Source organism: Macaca thibetana, chromosome 1, assembly GCF_024542745.1.
Source record: "Macaca thibetana thibetana isolate TM-01 chromosome 1, ASM2454274v1, whole genome shotgun sequence".
Classification (NCBI taxonomy): domain Eukaryota; kingdom Metazoa; phylum Chordata; class Mammalia; order Primates; family Cercopithecidae; genus Macaca; species Macaca thibetana.
This window is the reverse complement of record NC_065578.1, coordinates 10,826,836-10,842,950: the sequence shown is the minus strand read 5'-3', so window position 1 is coordinate 10,842,950 and position 16,115 is coordinate 10,826,836. Positions and strand designations below refer to the sequence as shown.

The following is a 16,115-nucleotide window of genomic DNA, read 5'->3' as shown; positions in this document are numbered from 1 at the left end:
CAGCTCACTGAGGGGTCTGTCCCATGAACCTGCTTCTGTGATGGTCTGGTTCCTGAAATGCCAACCCCTCTGTACCTTAGGCAGAAGCCACACCATTGTACCATCTGCAGGTCCCGGCGGGACCACCTAAAGTCTGCCTTTCCTTCCAGAAACCACAGGGCACAGGTTAGGCTGGGCACACCTTTTATTTGACTGCATGCAGTAGGGCGAGGTCAGGAGAACACTGCTGTCCTTCCAGCAGGACAAGAGGCACGTTCCAAGGGTGGCTGGGTGGGAGACAGAGGTCTTGGGAATGCCAGTTCTAGGGGTGGGGTGGGGGCTTGGAATGCTCTCCAAGCCACAGGGGGTCTGGCCTGGATTTGGGAGGTGGGCAGGGGATCCTTCAAACACCCTACCATACTCATCCAGGGCTCACGTGTCCAGCTGTCAGAGCGGGTCCCAACCCTGCTCCCCACCTACCCTGGGACATCCTGTGCAGGATTCCCTCAGTCCTCTGGGAACCTGACCCCCACCTGGCACCCATCTAGCTTCTAGGCTCTATTGATAGTGAGGAAACTCCACACCTGACCTGGACCCCACTCCACCCTGGGTCTGCCCATCTCAGACCGGGCCTGAGCCTCTGGGCTAAAGCCACCTCTTCTGAGCAGGCAGGCAGAGTAAGAGACTGGGAGCAGCAGTCAGGGGCAGAGCATGGCCCACGAGCCCACCCTCCGCTTTCCAGACTGGTCTGAGTTACATGGTCACCTCCCTGCACCATCAGGGCAGCTGCAGGCTTGCCAGATGTCTTGCCTGTCCCTGCTCTGAGGGTCCAAGAACACAGGTAGAATGGTCCCAGGCTGGCCTCCAAGCTCGACTTTCTGAGGGGCCCAGGGGAACACGCCGCACCTCTCACATCTCAGGTGCTCCATCTCTGAAAGGGGCCCATGCAGGCTTCCTCACCCATCATTCAGGTCAAGACCTTTTGGGGAGAGCTGGCCCCCACCCCAGCATGTGAGGGCTGCCCACGCCGAGAGGCTCCACAAAGAAGAGGCAGCTGGGGGCAAGGGTCAGAGGTCTGGGGACGCCTGGCCTCCACCTCCCCTTCCCAAGCCCAGCCGTTTTCTGACAGCAGTTGTTTACCAGTCAGGGTTCAGCAGATGGGGGCTCAGGGGGCGTCAGGGCAGCGGGGGCCCGATGGTGATGCTGCTGTTGGTGACCCTCGGGCCGTACCAGCCGGCCCAGTAATGAGTGTCCACGCCGCCGTGCTGAAACCAGATGTAGCGGACGCCGGGCGGATAGTTGGAGAATGTGTGGGAGACCTGGCGGGGCAGGTAGAGGGGGGAGAAAGGTCAAGGGAGCTGACTCAGGCTGGGTGTGGTGGTTCACACCGGGAATCCTAGTACTTTGGGAGGCCGAGCTGGGAGGGTTGTTTGAATCCAGGAGTTTGCGACTAGTTTGGTTGCAAACCAGAGATAGTGAGATACCATCTCTACAAGAAAAAAAAAAAAAAATTATCCAGGCACAGTGATGTGTGCCTGTAGTTTCAGGCAGGCTGAGGCAGGAGTACAGGCTAAGGTAGGAGTTCAAGACTGCAGTGAGCTGTGATCACGCCACTGCACTCCAGCCTGGACAATAGAGTGAGACCCTGTCTCTAAAAAACAAAAGAAATAAAAGAAAATGAGCCTTAAAAAAAAAGGGTGGGAGCTGACCCTGAGTGTGGCACTGCCTGAGGGGGGCAGGGGAACAAGGAAGTGGCTGAGTTCTTGGTGCCAGTCTAGAAATCAGTGGAGTTCTAGTTTGAGCTCTGTGATTTGGGACAGATCATTTCCTTTCTCTGAGCCTCAGTTTCCTCAGCTATAAAATGGAGCAAAATCCTGCTGGTTCACTCCACAGGTTTATCATTCAGCCCAAAGGAATGGAAAGAAACTGCAAGCTGCCAAAGGATGTCCAATATGCTCATCACAGGGCACATGTATTATTTAAGCTAAAATTAAGTAAAATTGCCCTGCGCGGTGGCTCACGCCTGTAATCCCAGTACTTTGGCAGGCCGGGGTGGGTGGATCACCTGAGGTTGGGAGTTCAAGACCAGCCTGACTAACACGGAGAAACCCTGTCTCTACTAAAAATACAAAATTAGCTGGTGTGGTGGCGCATGCCTGTAATCCCAGCTGCTCAGGAGGCTGAGGCAGGAGAATCACTTGAACCTGGGAGGTGGAGGTTGTAGTGAGCTGAGATGGCGCCACTGCACTCCAGCCTGGGTGACAGAGTGAGACTCCATCTCAAAAAAAAAAAAAAAAAAATTAAAATTAGATGAAAAAAATTCAGGTACTCAGCTGTACTAGAAACTGGATCTTACTAACTGTTCAGTGGTCACATGTAGCTACTGACTACTTTATGGATAGTGTAGACACAGACCATTTCTATCACTACAGAAAGTTCTATCAGACAGGGCTGGGGTTGGCAAACGATGACCTGCAGGCCCACTGCCTGTTTTTATAAATAAAGTTTTACTGGAACACAGCCATGTCCATTCGTTTACATATTGTCTAGAGCTGTTTTCACACAACAACAGCAGAGTTAGAGAGTTGAGTAATTGTGACAGAGACAGTGTGACCTGCAAAGCCTAAAATATTCATGTCTGCCATTTTAAGAAAACATTTGCTAGGGCTGGGCACAGTGGCTCATGCCTGTAGTTCCAGCACTTTGGGAGGCTGAGGCAGGAGGATGACTTGAAGCCACGAGTGCAAGACCAGCCTGGGCAACAAAGCAAAACTCTTATCTCTACAAAAAAAAAAGAAAAAAAATTTGTTTAAATTAGTGGTGGTGCGCACCTGTACTCCCAGCTGCTCAGGAGGCTGAGGCAGGAGGATGGCTTGAGCCTAAGAATTTGAGTCTGCAGTGAGCTATGAATCCGCCAGCCTGGGTGACAGAGACCCTGTCCCCAAAAATATGTAAGTAAATTAAAACAAACAAACAAACAAATATTTGCTGACCCCAGTCTAGAAAACAGTAATAATCAATACTAGTAATTAGTAACAGTCAAACAGTCAACCTTTTGGAATTTTTTTTTCTTTTTTTCTTTTTTCTTTTTTTTTTTTTTAAGACGGAGTTTTCCTCTTGTTGCCCAGGCTGGAGTGCAATGGTGCGATCTTGGCTCACTGCAACCTCCACTTCCTGGATTCAAGCGATTCTTCTGCCTCAGCCTCCTGAGTAGCTGGCATGCGCCACCACACCTGGGTAATTTTATATTTTTGGTAAAGACAGGGTTTCTCCATGTTGGTCAGGCTAGTCTCGAACTCCCAACCTCAGGTGATCTGCCTGTCTGGGCCTCCCAAAGTGCTGGGATTATAGGTGTGAGCCAAAGAGCCCTGCCAACCTTTTGGAATATTTTTTGGCCCTGGCCTTGCCAGCATCATTTCACTGATTTCTTTCAGAGCTCTATGACGGAAGCACTATATACCCATTTTACAGAAGCAGTGAGTGAAGCTCAGAGCATTGGAAGCACAGGTGAGAAGGTGCAGAGCTTGGATCTGAACCTAGACCCCATCTGACCGCAGCCTCAGCCTTGGACAATCTGCCTCTGCCCCTGCCTCCCAGGCCCACGCACCTCCCTCCACTTGGCATCGCTCTTCTGCTGGATGGTTGCCGGGTCTGGCTGGAAGGTCCCCAGAGGCGCGTGCGCGGACGACAGGAGCTGAACGCACAGCTGGTACTTGGACCCGCAATCTGGCCTGGCTGCGAACCTGCAGGGAGAGGGAGGGCCCATCAGGGCCTCGGAGATTGGGGGCAGGGCAGGGGTGGGGCGCCTGATTGGCATGCCCCCCCCCAGACCCTTGCCCCAGGCACTCACCAGTCCTTGACCTCGATGTCCGGCCGTGTGGTATCCATCAGCTCCTCCCAATACCCTTCGGCCTTGAGGTCCACCACCTGGGACTTGAGGCAGGTGCTGGGGGCAGGCAGAAGGGTGGGAGGGGCTGGGGCTCACCACTAGGGCAGTGAGGGGCTAGGACTGCCCCTTTCCAGGGTGGGAGGGACCCCAGGGTAAATTGATTTGGGCTTTCCCCTACCCCAAGTCCCCGGATCTTACTAATATGAAGTCACGAAGTATTTCTTGACCTGGTCATTGGGGAATTCCTTCCTCTGGTCTCGAGAGAGATCCTCCACCTTCCACTCATCGCCTCCATTCACATCCAGGCTCCAGAACTCGAACCCCTCTGATGGAAAAGCAGAGTTCACACTGAAGGGAAGCCCCTCAGTGGCCACCTTCTCCCAAGTGCCCCTTCCTCCCAACTCCTCTGCCCGCATCTTGGCGGCTGCCCTCAAGCCCTGTGCTGTGGGACACTGCAGATCACAATGGCCGCCGCGTATTAGGTGCTTCCTGTGTTGCAGGCACAGGGAGGTGACTTCCCTGGGGGCCCTGAGACACATGGTGATGTGAATGACCAGACCTCTTCTGTGATGGAGAATGCTCTGATGTGGGCCAGACAGACCTGGGTCTAGTCCCAGCTCTACCAGCACTCGGCTGTGTGACCTTGGGCCAGTTGCTTTCCCTCTCTGACCCCTGGTTGACTCCTCTGTAAACTGGAGTAAGAACAGGGCCTGAGAAGCTTTTTTGGCAAAGTGCCAAAATATTTTAGGACTTGTGGCCCACATACTATCTCTATTGTATAGTTTTTTGTTTGTTGTTGTTTCTTTTCCTATAACCCTTCAAAAACATAAAAACTTTTTTTGTTGTTGTTTGTTTTTTGAGACAGAGTTTCGCTCATCACCCAGGCTGGAGTGCAATGGTGCGATCTCGGCTCACTGTAACCTCCGCCTCCTGGGTTCCAGTGATTGTCCTGCCTCAGCCTCCTGAATAGCTGGGATTACAGTCGCATGCCACCATACCTGGCTAATTTTTGTATTTTTTTGTAGAGGCAGGGTTTCACCATGTTGGCCAGGCTGGTCTTGATCTTCTGACCTCAGATGATCCACCCACCTTGGCCTCCCAAAGTGCTGGGATTACAGGTATGAGCCACTGCTCCTGGCCCAGATGCCTTCTGTGATGGAGAACGCTCTGATGTGGGCCAGACAGACCTGGGTCTAGTCCCAGCTCTACCAGTACTCAGCTGTGTGACCTCAGGCCAGTTGCTTTCCCTCTCTGAGCCTCAGTTGTCTCCTCTGTAAACTGGAGTAAGAACAGGGGCTGGGAAGCTTTTTTGGCAAAGTGCCAAAATATTTTAGGACTTGTGGGCCACAAACTATCTCTATTGTATGGTTTTTTTGGTTGTTGTTTCTTCTCTCTTTTTTTTTTTTTTATAATCCTTTAAAAATGTAAAAACAGGCCAAGCACAGTGGCTCACACCTGTAATCCCAGCACTTTGGGAGGCCGAGGCGGGTGGATCACCTGAAGTTGGGAGTTCGAGACCAGCCTGACCAACATGGAGAAACCCCATCTCCACTAAAAATACAAAATTAGCTGGATGTGGTGGCGCATGACTGTAATCTCAGCTACTTGAGAGGCTGAGGCAGGAGAATCACTTGAACCCAGGAGGCGGAGGTTGCGGTGAGCTGAGATTGTGCCATTGCACTCCAGCCTGGGCAACAAGAGTGAAACTCTGTCTCAAAAATAAATAAATAAATAAAAACATAAAAACAATTCTTAATGCCTCAGCCAGATTTGGCTCATGGACAGCTGGGAGGAGTTGTTTTATTATCATTTTGCTCCAGAATTTGGTCAAATTGTGGAAAACGAGGTTCCCATGCCATCCCAGTGTCTACCCAACAACACAGCAAGCAAGGATCAGTAGAAACCTTGCTTTACCTGTTGTTGTAACATCCTGGGAAGAAGACCGGATCTCCCATTCCTCCACAAGCAAAACTCCTTTGGCCCTCTGGGACCATGTCAGTAGGCCCAACCCTGGAGCCTAGAAACTAGGCCAACAAAACATGGCTCTGACTTCCTTGCCTTGTGTCTTAAGCAGAATTAGTCTCAGTTGGCCAACATTCCCTTTCCTAGGAAAGGTCACTGGGGAAATAATCTTAAGAGTAGAATAAGAGGCCGGGCGCGGTGGCTCAAGCCTGTAATCCCAGCACTTTGGGAGGCCGAGACAGGCGGATCACAAGGTCAGGAGATCGAGACCATCCTGGCTGACACGGTGAAACCCCGTCTCTACTAAAAAATACAAAAAACTAGCCGGGCGAGGTGGTGGGCGCCTGTAGTCCCAGCTACTCGGGAGGCTGAGGCAGGAGAATGGCGTGAACCCGGGAGGCGGAGATTGCAGTGAGCTGAGATCCGGCCACTGCACTCCAGCCTGGGTGGCAGAGCAAGACTCTGTCTCAAAAAAAAAAAAAAAAAAAAAAAAAAAAAGAGTAGAATAAGAGGCCGGGCGTGGTGGCTCATGCGTGTAATCCCAGCACTTTGGGAGGCCAAGGCAGGCGGATCACTTGAAGCCAGGAGTTTAACACCAGCCTGGCCAAATACAGGCTGGTTTAACAACCAGCCTGTATTTTAATAGAGACATGGTGAAACCGTGTCTCTATTAAAAATACAAAAAATTAGCTGGGCATGGTGGCGGGCACCTGTATTCCCACCTGTAGTCCCAGCTACTCGGGAGGCTGAGGCAGGAGAATCCCTTGAACCCGGGAGGTGGAGGTTGCAGTGAGCCAGGATCGCACCATTGCACTCCAGCTTGGGCAACAGAGCGAGATTCCATCCAAAAAAAAAAAAAAATTAGCCAGGTATGGTGGCGCATGCCTGTAATCCCAGCTATTTGGGAGGCTGAACCTGGGAGGTGGAGGTTACAGTGAGCCACGATTGCGCCACTGTATTCCAGCCTGGGTGACAGAGTGAAACTCTGTCTCAAAAAAAAAAAAAAAAAAAAAAAAAAAAAAGAGTAGAGTAACAATAAGAAACACCACTCTTGGCCTCAGTTTGCCCATCTGAAAAATGTGTGTACTATCAGTAGCTACCTCTTCGGGTTACTGTGAGAGGAGAAAAGGTGTTAAACCATCCAAAGCACGTGGCTCATACTAAGTGCTCAATACATTTTCCTGGTGTCACAACTGTGTGTACTGGCGGCATGCCAGACCCGGCCTGTACCCCACCTTCAGCGCATGGGTTGTGCAGGAGGTTCCTGTGCAGGCTCCGTAGGAAGTAGAAGATCTTCCAGTCGGCCACGGGCTGGTCCCAGTCCTCGGTGATGAAGCCCTCTCGCAGGCACTTGCGCTTCCAGAGGGTCACCAGGTCGATGAGGTCCCGCCAGAGGCTGCAGACCAGGCGGCAGTTCAGCAGCAGCTGGCGGGCGGGCACATGCGTGAACAGCTCCAGCAGGATGTTCTCGGGCAGCTCGTTGATGTTCCCCACAGCCATGGCTAGTGGCTTCTGGATACCCTCCTGTGGCTGTTGAAAAGCTATGCTGCAGGCCTCATCCCTGCTCTGTCATTTATCTCGGGAGAGTCATAGTGCCTCTCCCAGCCTCAGTTTCCCTCTCTGTAAATGGGTACCTTACCTCCAGGGGTCACTGGGGCGGTCCAAGGAGCTTAGGGCATATCAGGTACTTTAATAAAAGGTGAGCTCTGATTTTTTTTCTCTGGCTTCTCACAACAAACGTGGAAGGCACTGCCCAAGGTCAAAAATAAGGGCAGAGGGGGAAGGAGCCGGGATCTTCTTTGATTCCAGGGCCAGCCTTTTTCAGTAAGCCAGACAGTCTATGCGCAGCCCGGCAGAGCACCCCAGGCCTCCAGTGTCGTCACCATCCTTTCTCCTATCCTCGGAACATGATGGGAGGAGGAGGCTAATTATTACTGCCTCCCCCGGAGGTCCAAAGGGCTGCAGCCACCTTCTCAGGATCTCAGAGGACATGACCTCCTGCCTAGCTGGGAGTGGCAAGAGGGTGGGCGACAGGGAAGGGCCCTTCCTATCTCCCTACTCCCTACCCCCACCCCCAGCCCAGCGGCTGGGCTCCTCCACCCCAAGTCTGCCAGCGCGCCTGCAGCCTCCCCTTCCCACGCTGTGCTTTAAAATGTCCCCCAAAGTCTGGGCTCCGACCCCTGCACATCGATGGCGACCCCAGCTGTCGTTCGCGGCCGCGCCGCGCAGCCAGTTCAGGCCCGGCGGCCTGGGCCTGGTCGGTGCCGGGCCTCCCTCGGCAACTGCGGCGCGACCGGGAACCCAGGAGCCTTCCCGGCAGCCCCCGCCCAGCCGCGCCCCCTCCCCGGCGCCCCCCGCGCCCCCTCCTGCCGGTCACCTGCGCTCGGCTGCAGCGGCACGATCCGCTGGGCCGCCCAAGCTGCACCGCCTGGACCTGCGCTTGCCGGGGAAGTGAGGCCCCGCCCCCGCGCCCAGCGCCCCGCCCCCGCGCCCAGGGCCCCGCCCCGCGCAGCGCTGGGCCAGGGACGCGCCCCCCGCCGCGTCGTAGGAAAATTACCTGGTGTTGGGGGTGGGGCGGAAGGCGCCTCCTATCCCCCGACTACGCTTGGGCCACCCGCCCCGCACCCTCGGCCTGACCCAGCCTCTCCCTGCCTCCCCTCGCCGCCTCCTCCCAGCAGTCCCCCAGGAGCGAGCTGGGAGATGCCCCAAATCGGACCCCTCCCCAATTAAACGAAAACACCTCCTGACCTTTCCCAGCCTCCTGGGTCCGCTGAGGAACCCGCAGCCCCAGGCCTCGAGCCAATTGCTGGGACTTGGGGCGGCCCGGCGCGGGGCCAGAGGCGGGGCGGGGCGGGTCGGGTCGGGGGCCTTTAAGAGGCGCGGCCGCCGGGACCGACACAGACGCGGACAGCGCCGGTACTCGCCGCCCCGGGACTCGCGCAGCCCGCAGCGCTCCGGCTCCTCCTCCTCTCGCGACCGCCCTCCGCAGCGATGGACGGAGACGGTGACCCAGGTAGCCGCCGCCTGGACCGCTCGCTGCGGCGGGGAGGGCAGATGGGGTCGGCGGGCGAGCGCTGCACAGAGCGGAGTCAGAGAGCGAGGGGGCCCGGAGACCTGGCGCGGCAAACTTTCACGCCAGCGAAGTCCTAGAGGCGGTCTCCAAAGAGCACATCTCTCTGCTATCTTGGTCTGGCGGGAGGCCTTGAGAGGCGACCGGCAGGGAGAGAGGACTCCTGGGTCCCATTTAGCCAGGAAGTAGCACGAGAGGACCCCCACATTCCCGCCTCCCAGCTTCCTGAGGGTCTGTCTGGCGGGCGCCTGGGATGCGTCTGGGACGGAGGCTGCGAGCCTTTTCTTTCATCAGCTCTTCCAGCTCAGGGCCTTGGGCCGCCTGGATCCCCGTGGGTTCCTTGGGGTCCCTGGCCTGGCCTCACCTATCCCTGCCTTCCTCCTGAGCTCCCTTGTCTGGAGGGGCGGCCCCTCCCCTCCCCGGCGTGGTGAGATGCCCAGTGGGGACCGGGCCAGCGGTGAGGGAGCATTGGGGGCAGCTTTGGCTGGTGCTCAGAGCCTTCCCAGGCTGCCCAGTCATCCTCTCTGGCACCCAAGACCCCTCACCCCCAATCGCCCAACTCCCTGCGGGGCCTGCAGGGGTTGCCTGCTGAGTCAGGATGGAAACAAGACCTGCCTGCAGACAGCCCTCACTCTTTCCTCATCAGGTCCAGCTCGGGGTGGGCATTGCTTGGGGTATGCGGTGGCAAACAGACTGATGAAAGCTCTGGCCCCCCCCACCCCCCATTCCCCCCACCTCCAGCCCTGAAAATCCCAGCTCCTGCAGCCCTTGCTCCCAATCCACGGCCTTCTGGCCACACCCTCTCTAGGGCTCCAGAACTGGCTCCTGCTTTTTCCCAGGGCTCAGCTATTCCCTGGACTCTGGGGCCCACTCCAGGTGAGTGAATCAGCCTCGCAGGCAGGCAGCTTCCAGGGGCCAGATAACTTTCTGCCGACAACAATGTGGGGAGTTGTGTGTGTAAGAGAGAGGGTGGGGGGAGCTGTAATTGGATCTGGGGCCTTGAGTGCCAGGCCCCGGGGCCAGAAGAGGGGACTGGGTGAGGTGCACCTTTCGGGGAGCATCAGGTGTCCGATGGGGCCAGGGCCGGAGGGGAGGGCTGGAGAGGTGAGGACACTGGGCCCAGCTCCCCAGAGAGCTGTGGGCATCTGCCTGGGCAGGCGATGTGGCTTCAGGGCTTGGCATTTTCCTCTGTCTTCCTGCTGTTCTGCGATGTGGTCTGGGAGAAGCTGTTAAGCCCCTTTTGGCCTCAGTTTCCTCTTTGCCGAAGGGGCAGGTGTAAATCCCCACATCATAAAGATGTGGCCAAAAAAAATGCTAATAAGGAAGGAGAAGTGCTGTGTTCAATGTGGTTCACTCAGTAAGATTGACTGAGGACTCGCTGTGTGCTCTGGGCTCTGCGAAAGCTCTCAAGGGCCCGATTGTGTGTTGGGCAGGGAGGAGAAGCTGCATGTGAGGAGGTTAAGGGCTGGTGGGCCTGGAGACTTGGGTCTGGGCCCTGCCACCTGTCCCCTTCCCCAGTGCCTGGCCTGTTCCCACCACCGCCTTGACTCTCCAGGGCCTAGCCCATGGGAGCTCCCCATCGTAGGTCTGAGAGCTGTAGTCTTCCTGATCACCCAGAGTGGCCCTGTCTCCTCCTCACTCCTCCCTCATCCAGGCATCTGGGGCACTCGGTGTCCACTTACTCAAGGCTGTGACGGCCCCGCTGAAGCCAACTGGGATCCAAGAGACAGTCCGGCTGCTGCGGTGACATCTGCCTGCCTCCTTACAATTCAGAATGCTCTTGTCCCCCTCGTCAGGGGATTTGGACATCTGTCCTGTTTGTATGGCCTAGCACAATGATTACTCCCATTTACAGATGAGAAAACTGAGGGCCAAGGATGGGAAAAGGAGGTAGAGAGTTTCCTTCCCCAAGGCCCTATGTCATCTCCTTGCTTGTTATGGTTTATTTAAATAAGTCCCTCCTCATCCCCAAATCACACAATAGCTGGGGACAGCTGGGTTTCTGGGCTCTGTTCTCCAGCCCCTGAAGGCTCCAGGTCCCATGTCCCCTTCCCTAAATACTGGCAGTGTGTCCTTCAACAAGTCACTTAATCCCTGAGCCTGAATATTTGCACCTGCAAAGTCAAAATCCTGGCCTTGGTGCAGTGGAGCATGACTGTAATCCCAGCACTTTAGGAGGCCGAGGCAGGAGGATTGCTTGAGTACAGGAGTTGAGGCCAGCCTGGGCAACAGAGTGAGATCCTATCTTTAAAAATAAAAGTCAGCCGGGCGTGGCGGCTGATGCCTTTAATCCTAGCACTTTGGGAGGCCTAGGTGGGTGGATCACCTGAGGTCAGGAGTTTGAGACCAGCCAGGCCAACATGGCGAAACCCCATCTCTACTAAAAATACAAAATTTAGCCAGGTGTGGTGGCACATGCGTGTAATCCCAGCTACTTGGGAAACTGAGGCAGAAGACTCGCTTCTCAGCTTCCAGCTACCCAGGAGGCAGAGGTCGCAGTGAGCCGAGATCATGCCACTGCACTCCAGCCTGGAGTGTAGTGACAGAGCAAGCGAGATTCCATCTCAAAAAAAAAAAAAAAAAAAAAAAAAAAAAAGTCAGAATCCTAACACTGCCTACTAATTCAGTGAATTAGTTTGTGGAGGCTGTGGTGGTTTAAGATGGCTCTGGAGCCAGGCTGTCTGGGTTCAAATCCAGGCTCCAACCACTGATTAGCTGTGTGATCCTGGGCTGTTTCACCTCTCTGTGCCTCAGTTTCCTCATCAATGAAATAAAGACAGCAATAAGAGCAACCTCAAAGAAATGGTATGAGGATTTAAAGAGTAAATGAAGTTGAAATGCTTTGGACAGTGGCTAACACTTGCCGAGTACCCCCAAAACATGAGTTCCTGACAACAGACCAGGGAAAGTGCTAGATGCCAGGCACAGGACATGAAGCTGTGTTTTCCAGACCATGTTCTGGCCCTCGTGAAGCTCCGTATGGTCCAGAGACAGGCGTTTATCATAGGATCACACCACAAGACAAAAGCTAGGAAGGGCTGTGAGAAGGTGTCATAGGGGGAAATCCCGGAAGGCTTCCTGAGGAGGTGAGGAGAGCAGGGATCTCAGAGGGTGGTTGGGAGGATGAAAGAAGTTCCGGTGTGAAGCATTGTACAGTGCTATAGATGGATGTCATTAATAATAAAAATATGATCCTTGCTGCCATCTGCCCAGGCCTGGGCTTTACTGGTCCAGCAGAGGAAACAGGCCTCTGAGGCACCTCTTTGGACTTAGGGGCTGATCCAGGGTTGGTCCCTGGCCCTGTGGCCTTCTTCCTTGGGCACCAGTCTGTAGTTACAGAATCTCCGACCCCAGCTGTGGATTGTCCCAAGGTGGGTGGGGGAGGATATGGGCACATTGCAGTCCTGGGGTCTGGAGGGGTACAGGGTGGGGGAATCACAACCCCCCACCCACCCCTGCCTGCAGAAAGCGTGGGGCAGCCCGAGGAGGCAAGCCCGGAGGAGCAGCCGGACGAGGCGAGCGCTGAGGAGGAGCGGCCGGAGGACCAAGAGGAGGAGGAGGAGGAGGCGGTGGCCGCCGCGTACCTGGACGAGCTGCCCGAGCCGCTGCTGCTGCGCGTGCTAGCCGCACTCCCGGCCGCCGAGCTGGTGCAGGCCTGCCGCCTGGTGTGCCTGCGCTGGAAGGAGCTGGTGGACGGCGCCCCGCTGTGGCTGCTCAAGTGCCAGCAGGAGGGGCTGGTGCCCGAGGGCGGCGCGGAGGAGGAGCGCGACCACTGGCAGCAGTTCTACTTCTTGAGCAAGCGGCGCCGCAACCTTCTGCGCAACCCATGCGGGGAAGGTGAGAAGCCCTCGCCGGGCGAGCTCAGCTTCCCCTGCTGCGAAATGGGCCGAAATGGCGCCGGCTGGCTTTGAGGGAGAAATGGAAGCGCCTGGCTCAGTGCCAGCAATGGGTAGCCCCAAGGCTGTCTATTACTGTACCTCGCTGGCCACCTGCGTCCTGGGGTCTCCCGGCTCCTCCCACCCTCAGCCAGCTGGAGCAGGGCGGGATGGGGGACATACCTGCCAGGAGGCAGATTTAGAAAGTGCCCACTGGTTCACTCTCTCATTCATCATCTGCCCACCCAGACACCAAGTGCCACCTTTGCCCTGCCCACCTCCACATAGTGGCAAGAGCCAGCCCTGCCACAGCCTTAGCAGGGACTGAGTGACCAGGGTGGGGCTGTCGTGTCCCTACAGAGGACTTGGAGGGCTGGTGTGACGTGGAGCATGGCGGGGACGGCTGGAGGGTGGAGGAGCTGCCTGGAGACAGTGGGGTGGAGTTCACCCACGACGAGAGCGTCAAGAAGTACTTCGCCTCCTCCTTCGAGTAAGGAGAAGGGGGTGGAGGAGGGGGGAAGGGGGAGCGTCCGCTCTGTTCTAACTCCAGTTCTCCCAGGTGGTGTCGCAAAGCGCAGATCATTGACCTGCAGGCTGAGGGCTACTGGGAGGAGCTGCTGGACACGACTCAGCCGGCCATCGTGGTGAAGGACTGGTGAGAGGGCCCTGGGGTGGCATGGGGCTGGGAGGAGTGGGGTAAGGCAGAGGGGTGAGCCAGCTGGGGACCCCCCCCCCCCCGCAGGGATGCTGCCTCCCCACTGCAGGGGTTGAGGCCACGTGGGCCACGGGTCTGCAAAGTAGACAGCTTCGGAGTATTCAGGAGAACCTGGAAACCCACCTCCCCTCCTGAGTTTTAATTGTTGGCAAATATATGCACATATATATGTTTGTATGTATGTAATGTATATATTTCAAAATCAGTCTGCGGTCCAAACCAAAGGCCACTCTGTGGACTGGCTTTGGCCCCAAGCTGGGGTCCGGCCAACCTGGAATGTAGTCCTTGTGTTTCGTTCTTGGACTGTCACTTTCTCTTGCTGGCCTTGTTTCCCTTATCTGTAAACTCGGAGCACTGGCAGTGCTGGCCGACAGGGATGTTGGGCGCACAGGAGGACTTTTGTGGAAATCCCTGTCCCCAGGACGTGTTCAGCAGGGCTGAGGCCATGCCCCCACCCCACCCCAACCCCCGCCCCCCACCTCCCTCCCTCCCTCTGAGCAGGTACTCGGGCCGCAGCGACGCTGGTTGCCTGTACGAGCTCACCGTGAAGCTACTGTCCGAGCACGAGGACGTGCTGGCTGAGTTCAGCAGCGGGCAGGTGGCAGTGCCCCAAGACAGTGACGGCGGGGGCTGGATGGAGGTGAGCCTGGGGGACCCAGGGCGGAGGGGTGGGGCCTGGACGTCAGGGGCGTGACTTAAGGAGACCCCGCCCGCGGCGCGCCTGGGCTGGGCAGGGCTGAGATGGTCACCGGGTGGTGGAGAGAACTCTGAATACTGCCGAGAAACCGAATGGGGGAGCTGCAGGTCGGTCGGTGTGCTGGGGTGGGGCGGCAGGGGAGGCCTCTGGACCTCTGAGGCTGACTCTTCTTACCTCCGCCCCCAGATCTCCCACACCTTCACCGACTACGGGCCGGGCGTCCGCTTCGTCCGCTTCGAGCACGGGGGGCAGGACTCCGTCTACTGGAAGGGCTGGTTCGGGGCTCGGGTGACCAACAGCAGCGTGTGGGTAGAACCCTGAGCGGCCCGGCCCTGCCTCCACCCACCCCCAGCTGCCTGGAGGGGCAAAGGCCGGGGGTAGATAGGCCTTAACTTAGTTCATAGCGTCCTTGCCTTCCCCAAGCCACACATCCTCCTCCCATCCCTTGCTCCGAGCCCAGCCCCTGAGCAGGGAGAGAGAAGTTTTGTTGGCATAGGTTTGCTTAGGTAGCCGGCTTCTAGAACGTAGATCCGTGAGGGCGTGGGCTTGGACTGGACCCACTGCTGAACCCCTTGCATCTAGCACATTGCCTGCCACAAAGTGGGCTCTCAATAAATATTATTTGTCCAAGGAAGGAATGAATGAACAAATGGATGAACGCTGCTCCCTTCCCATCCTTTTCTGTCTCCCGAGGGCCCCCGGCATAGCCTGGAAAAATACTTGGTAGGGCTCCAGTTGCTCTGGTTTCCAGCGGCCCTTGGGCCAGTATGGAGCCAGCTGGGCCTGGCCCTGCCAGGCAGGACAAAGCTGGGATTGTGAGACCAAGGAAGGGTGAGCTGAGCCTGGCGCCTGACCGACACCCAAGCTGCCCAGAGGCCAGAAAAGGGCATGTTGGGGGGGCTGCCCTCCAGGCCTTTCCTGGTCCAGTGATTATCCTAGGCCTTGCTATGATCCCCCATCCTTTACTAAAGGCAGAGTGGGGTTGGGGGTGTACCAGTTCTCAGGGCCCAGGTGACCAATAGCAGCATGTGGGTAGAGCCCTGAGTGGCCCTGCTTCTACCCTCCCTCAGATGCTTGGAAGGGTAGAGGCTGGGAGTAGATAGGCCTTAACTTAGTCCATAGTGTCCTCACCTTCCCCAAGCCTCCACAGCCCTTCATCAAGCTGGGCCCCTAGGGCAAGGTGTCAGTTCCTTTGTCTGATTGGCAACTGGGGTGGGTGTGGACTGTGCTAGGGTCTACGGTACCAGTTCTCTTGGGCCCAGGGATAGAGTTGAGGGGCCTGGGGTGGGGGATGGGAGGTGGGGATGGGGAAGCACAAAAAGGGTTGGTTTGGAGTTTCTCTTAGTTCATGCCCACCCTCTGGAGTCATTAGCATCTGGTCTCATTGGCCCTTTTCCAAGCCTGGCCCAGAGGTTGGCCCAGCCATTGGCCTGGGGGAAGGGAGGTGGGGAGGGCAGTGTGCCAGACTCTGTGCTCCGGCACGCTCCTTCCGGCCACCCCAGCCCCTTCCAGAGACTGTCAGCTGCTGGTCCTGGGGGCGGGCATTTGAAGAGCCTGGAACCCTCTGCCCTTCTCTCCTGAAATGGAGACCAATAAAATCACTGAGAGCCTCCAGCTTTGCTTTGGTTCTGAACCCTGATGCTACCTTCTGGTCTGGTGGGATTGCAGGGGTCAAGCTGGGGCCTGCCTGCAATTGTTCATTCCTTCACTCGTTCATTTACTTACAATTCCCAGAGCCCCAACCCCAGGCCAGGTCATATGTGGGGGCCCTGAAGTTACAGCGGGGAATAAGAGACTCGTTCGCAGGAAGAATCAGAAGCCTGGCCACATGAAGGGTAGGACCCCAGGGGAGGGGAAGCCAGTGTCCTGGGCCCTCCAGTGCAGTGGTGGAGATGCAGCCCCTGCTCTGGGGACATCCTCAGTCTGAC

At 56.6% G+C, this 16,115-nt stretch overlaps 2 protein-coding genes across 3 annotated transcripts in view; one reads left to right on the top strand and one right to left on the bottom strand.

Moving 5' to 3' along the window:
• Positions 1-14,821, top strand: part of FBXO2 (F-box protein 2) — a 122,113-nt gene extending 107,292 nt beyond the window's left edge. Inside the window, exons 2-7 of the mRNA XM_050788859.1 lie at positions 8,730-8,843; positions 12,366-12,737; positions 13,136-13,265; positions 13,335-13,430; positions 13,992-14,130; positions 14,374-14,821. Of these exons, the coding sequence (XP_050644816.1) occupies positions 8,822-8,843; positions 12,366-12,737; positions 13,136-13,265; positions 13,335-13,430; positions 13,992-14,130; positions 14,374-14,508 (894 nt within the window). The 5' untranslated portion in view covers positions 8,730-8,821 and the 3' untranslated portion in view covers positions 14,509-14,821. The remainder of the gene's footprint in view (positions 1-8,729; positions 8,844-12,365; positions 12,738-13,135; positions 13,266-13,334; positions 13,431-13,991; positions 14,131-14,373) is intronic.
• Positions 167-8,778, bottom strand: FBXO44 (F-box protein 44). Of its 2 annotated transcripts, XM_050788889.1 has the most exons (6): positions 8,579-8,773; positions 7,066-7,360; positions 4,067-4,193; positions 3,830-3,925; positions 3,587-3,722; positions 167-1,298 (listed from the first exon to the last, which is right to left on the bottom strand). In XM_050788889.1, exons 2-6 carry the CDS (start codon positions 7,328-7,330, stop codon positions 1,155-1,157), a joined length of 768 nt encoding a protein of 255 aa, XP_050644846.1. In that variant the 5' UTR covers positions 7,331-7,360; positions 8,579-8,773; the 3' UTR covers positions 167-1,154. The 2 variants fall into 2 exon arrangements, with proteins under 2 accessions (XP_050644846.1, XP_050644840.1); XM_050788883.1 differs by lacking the exon at positions 3,830-3,925 and having other exon boundaries at positions 4,096-4,193; positions 8,579-8,778.
• Positions 14,822-16,115: the final 1,294 nt, after the last annotated feature.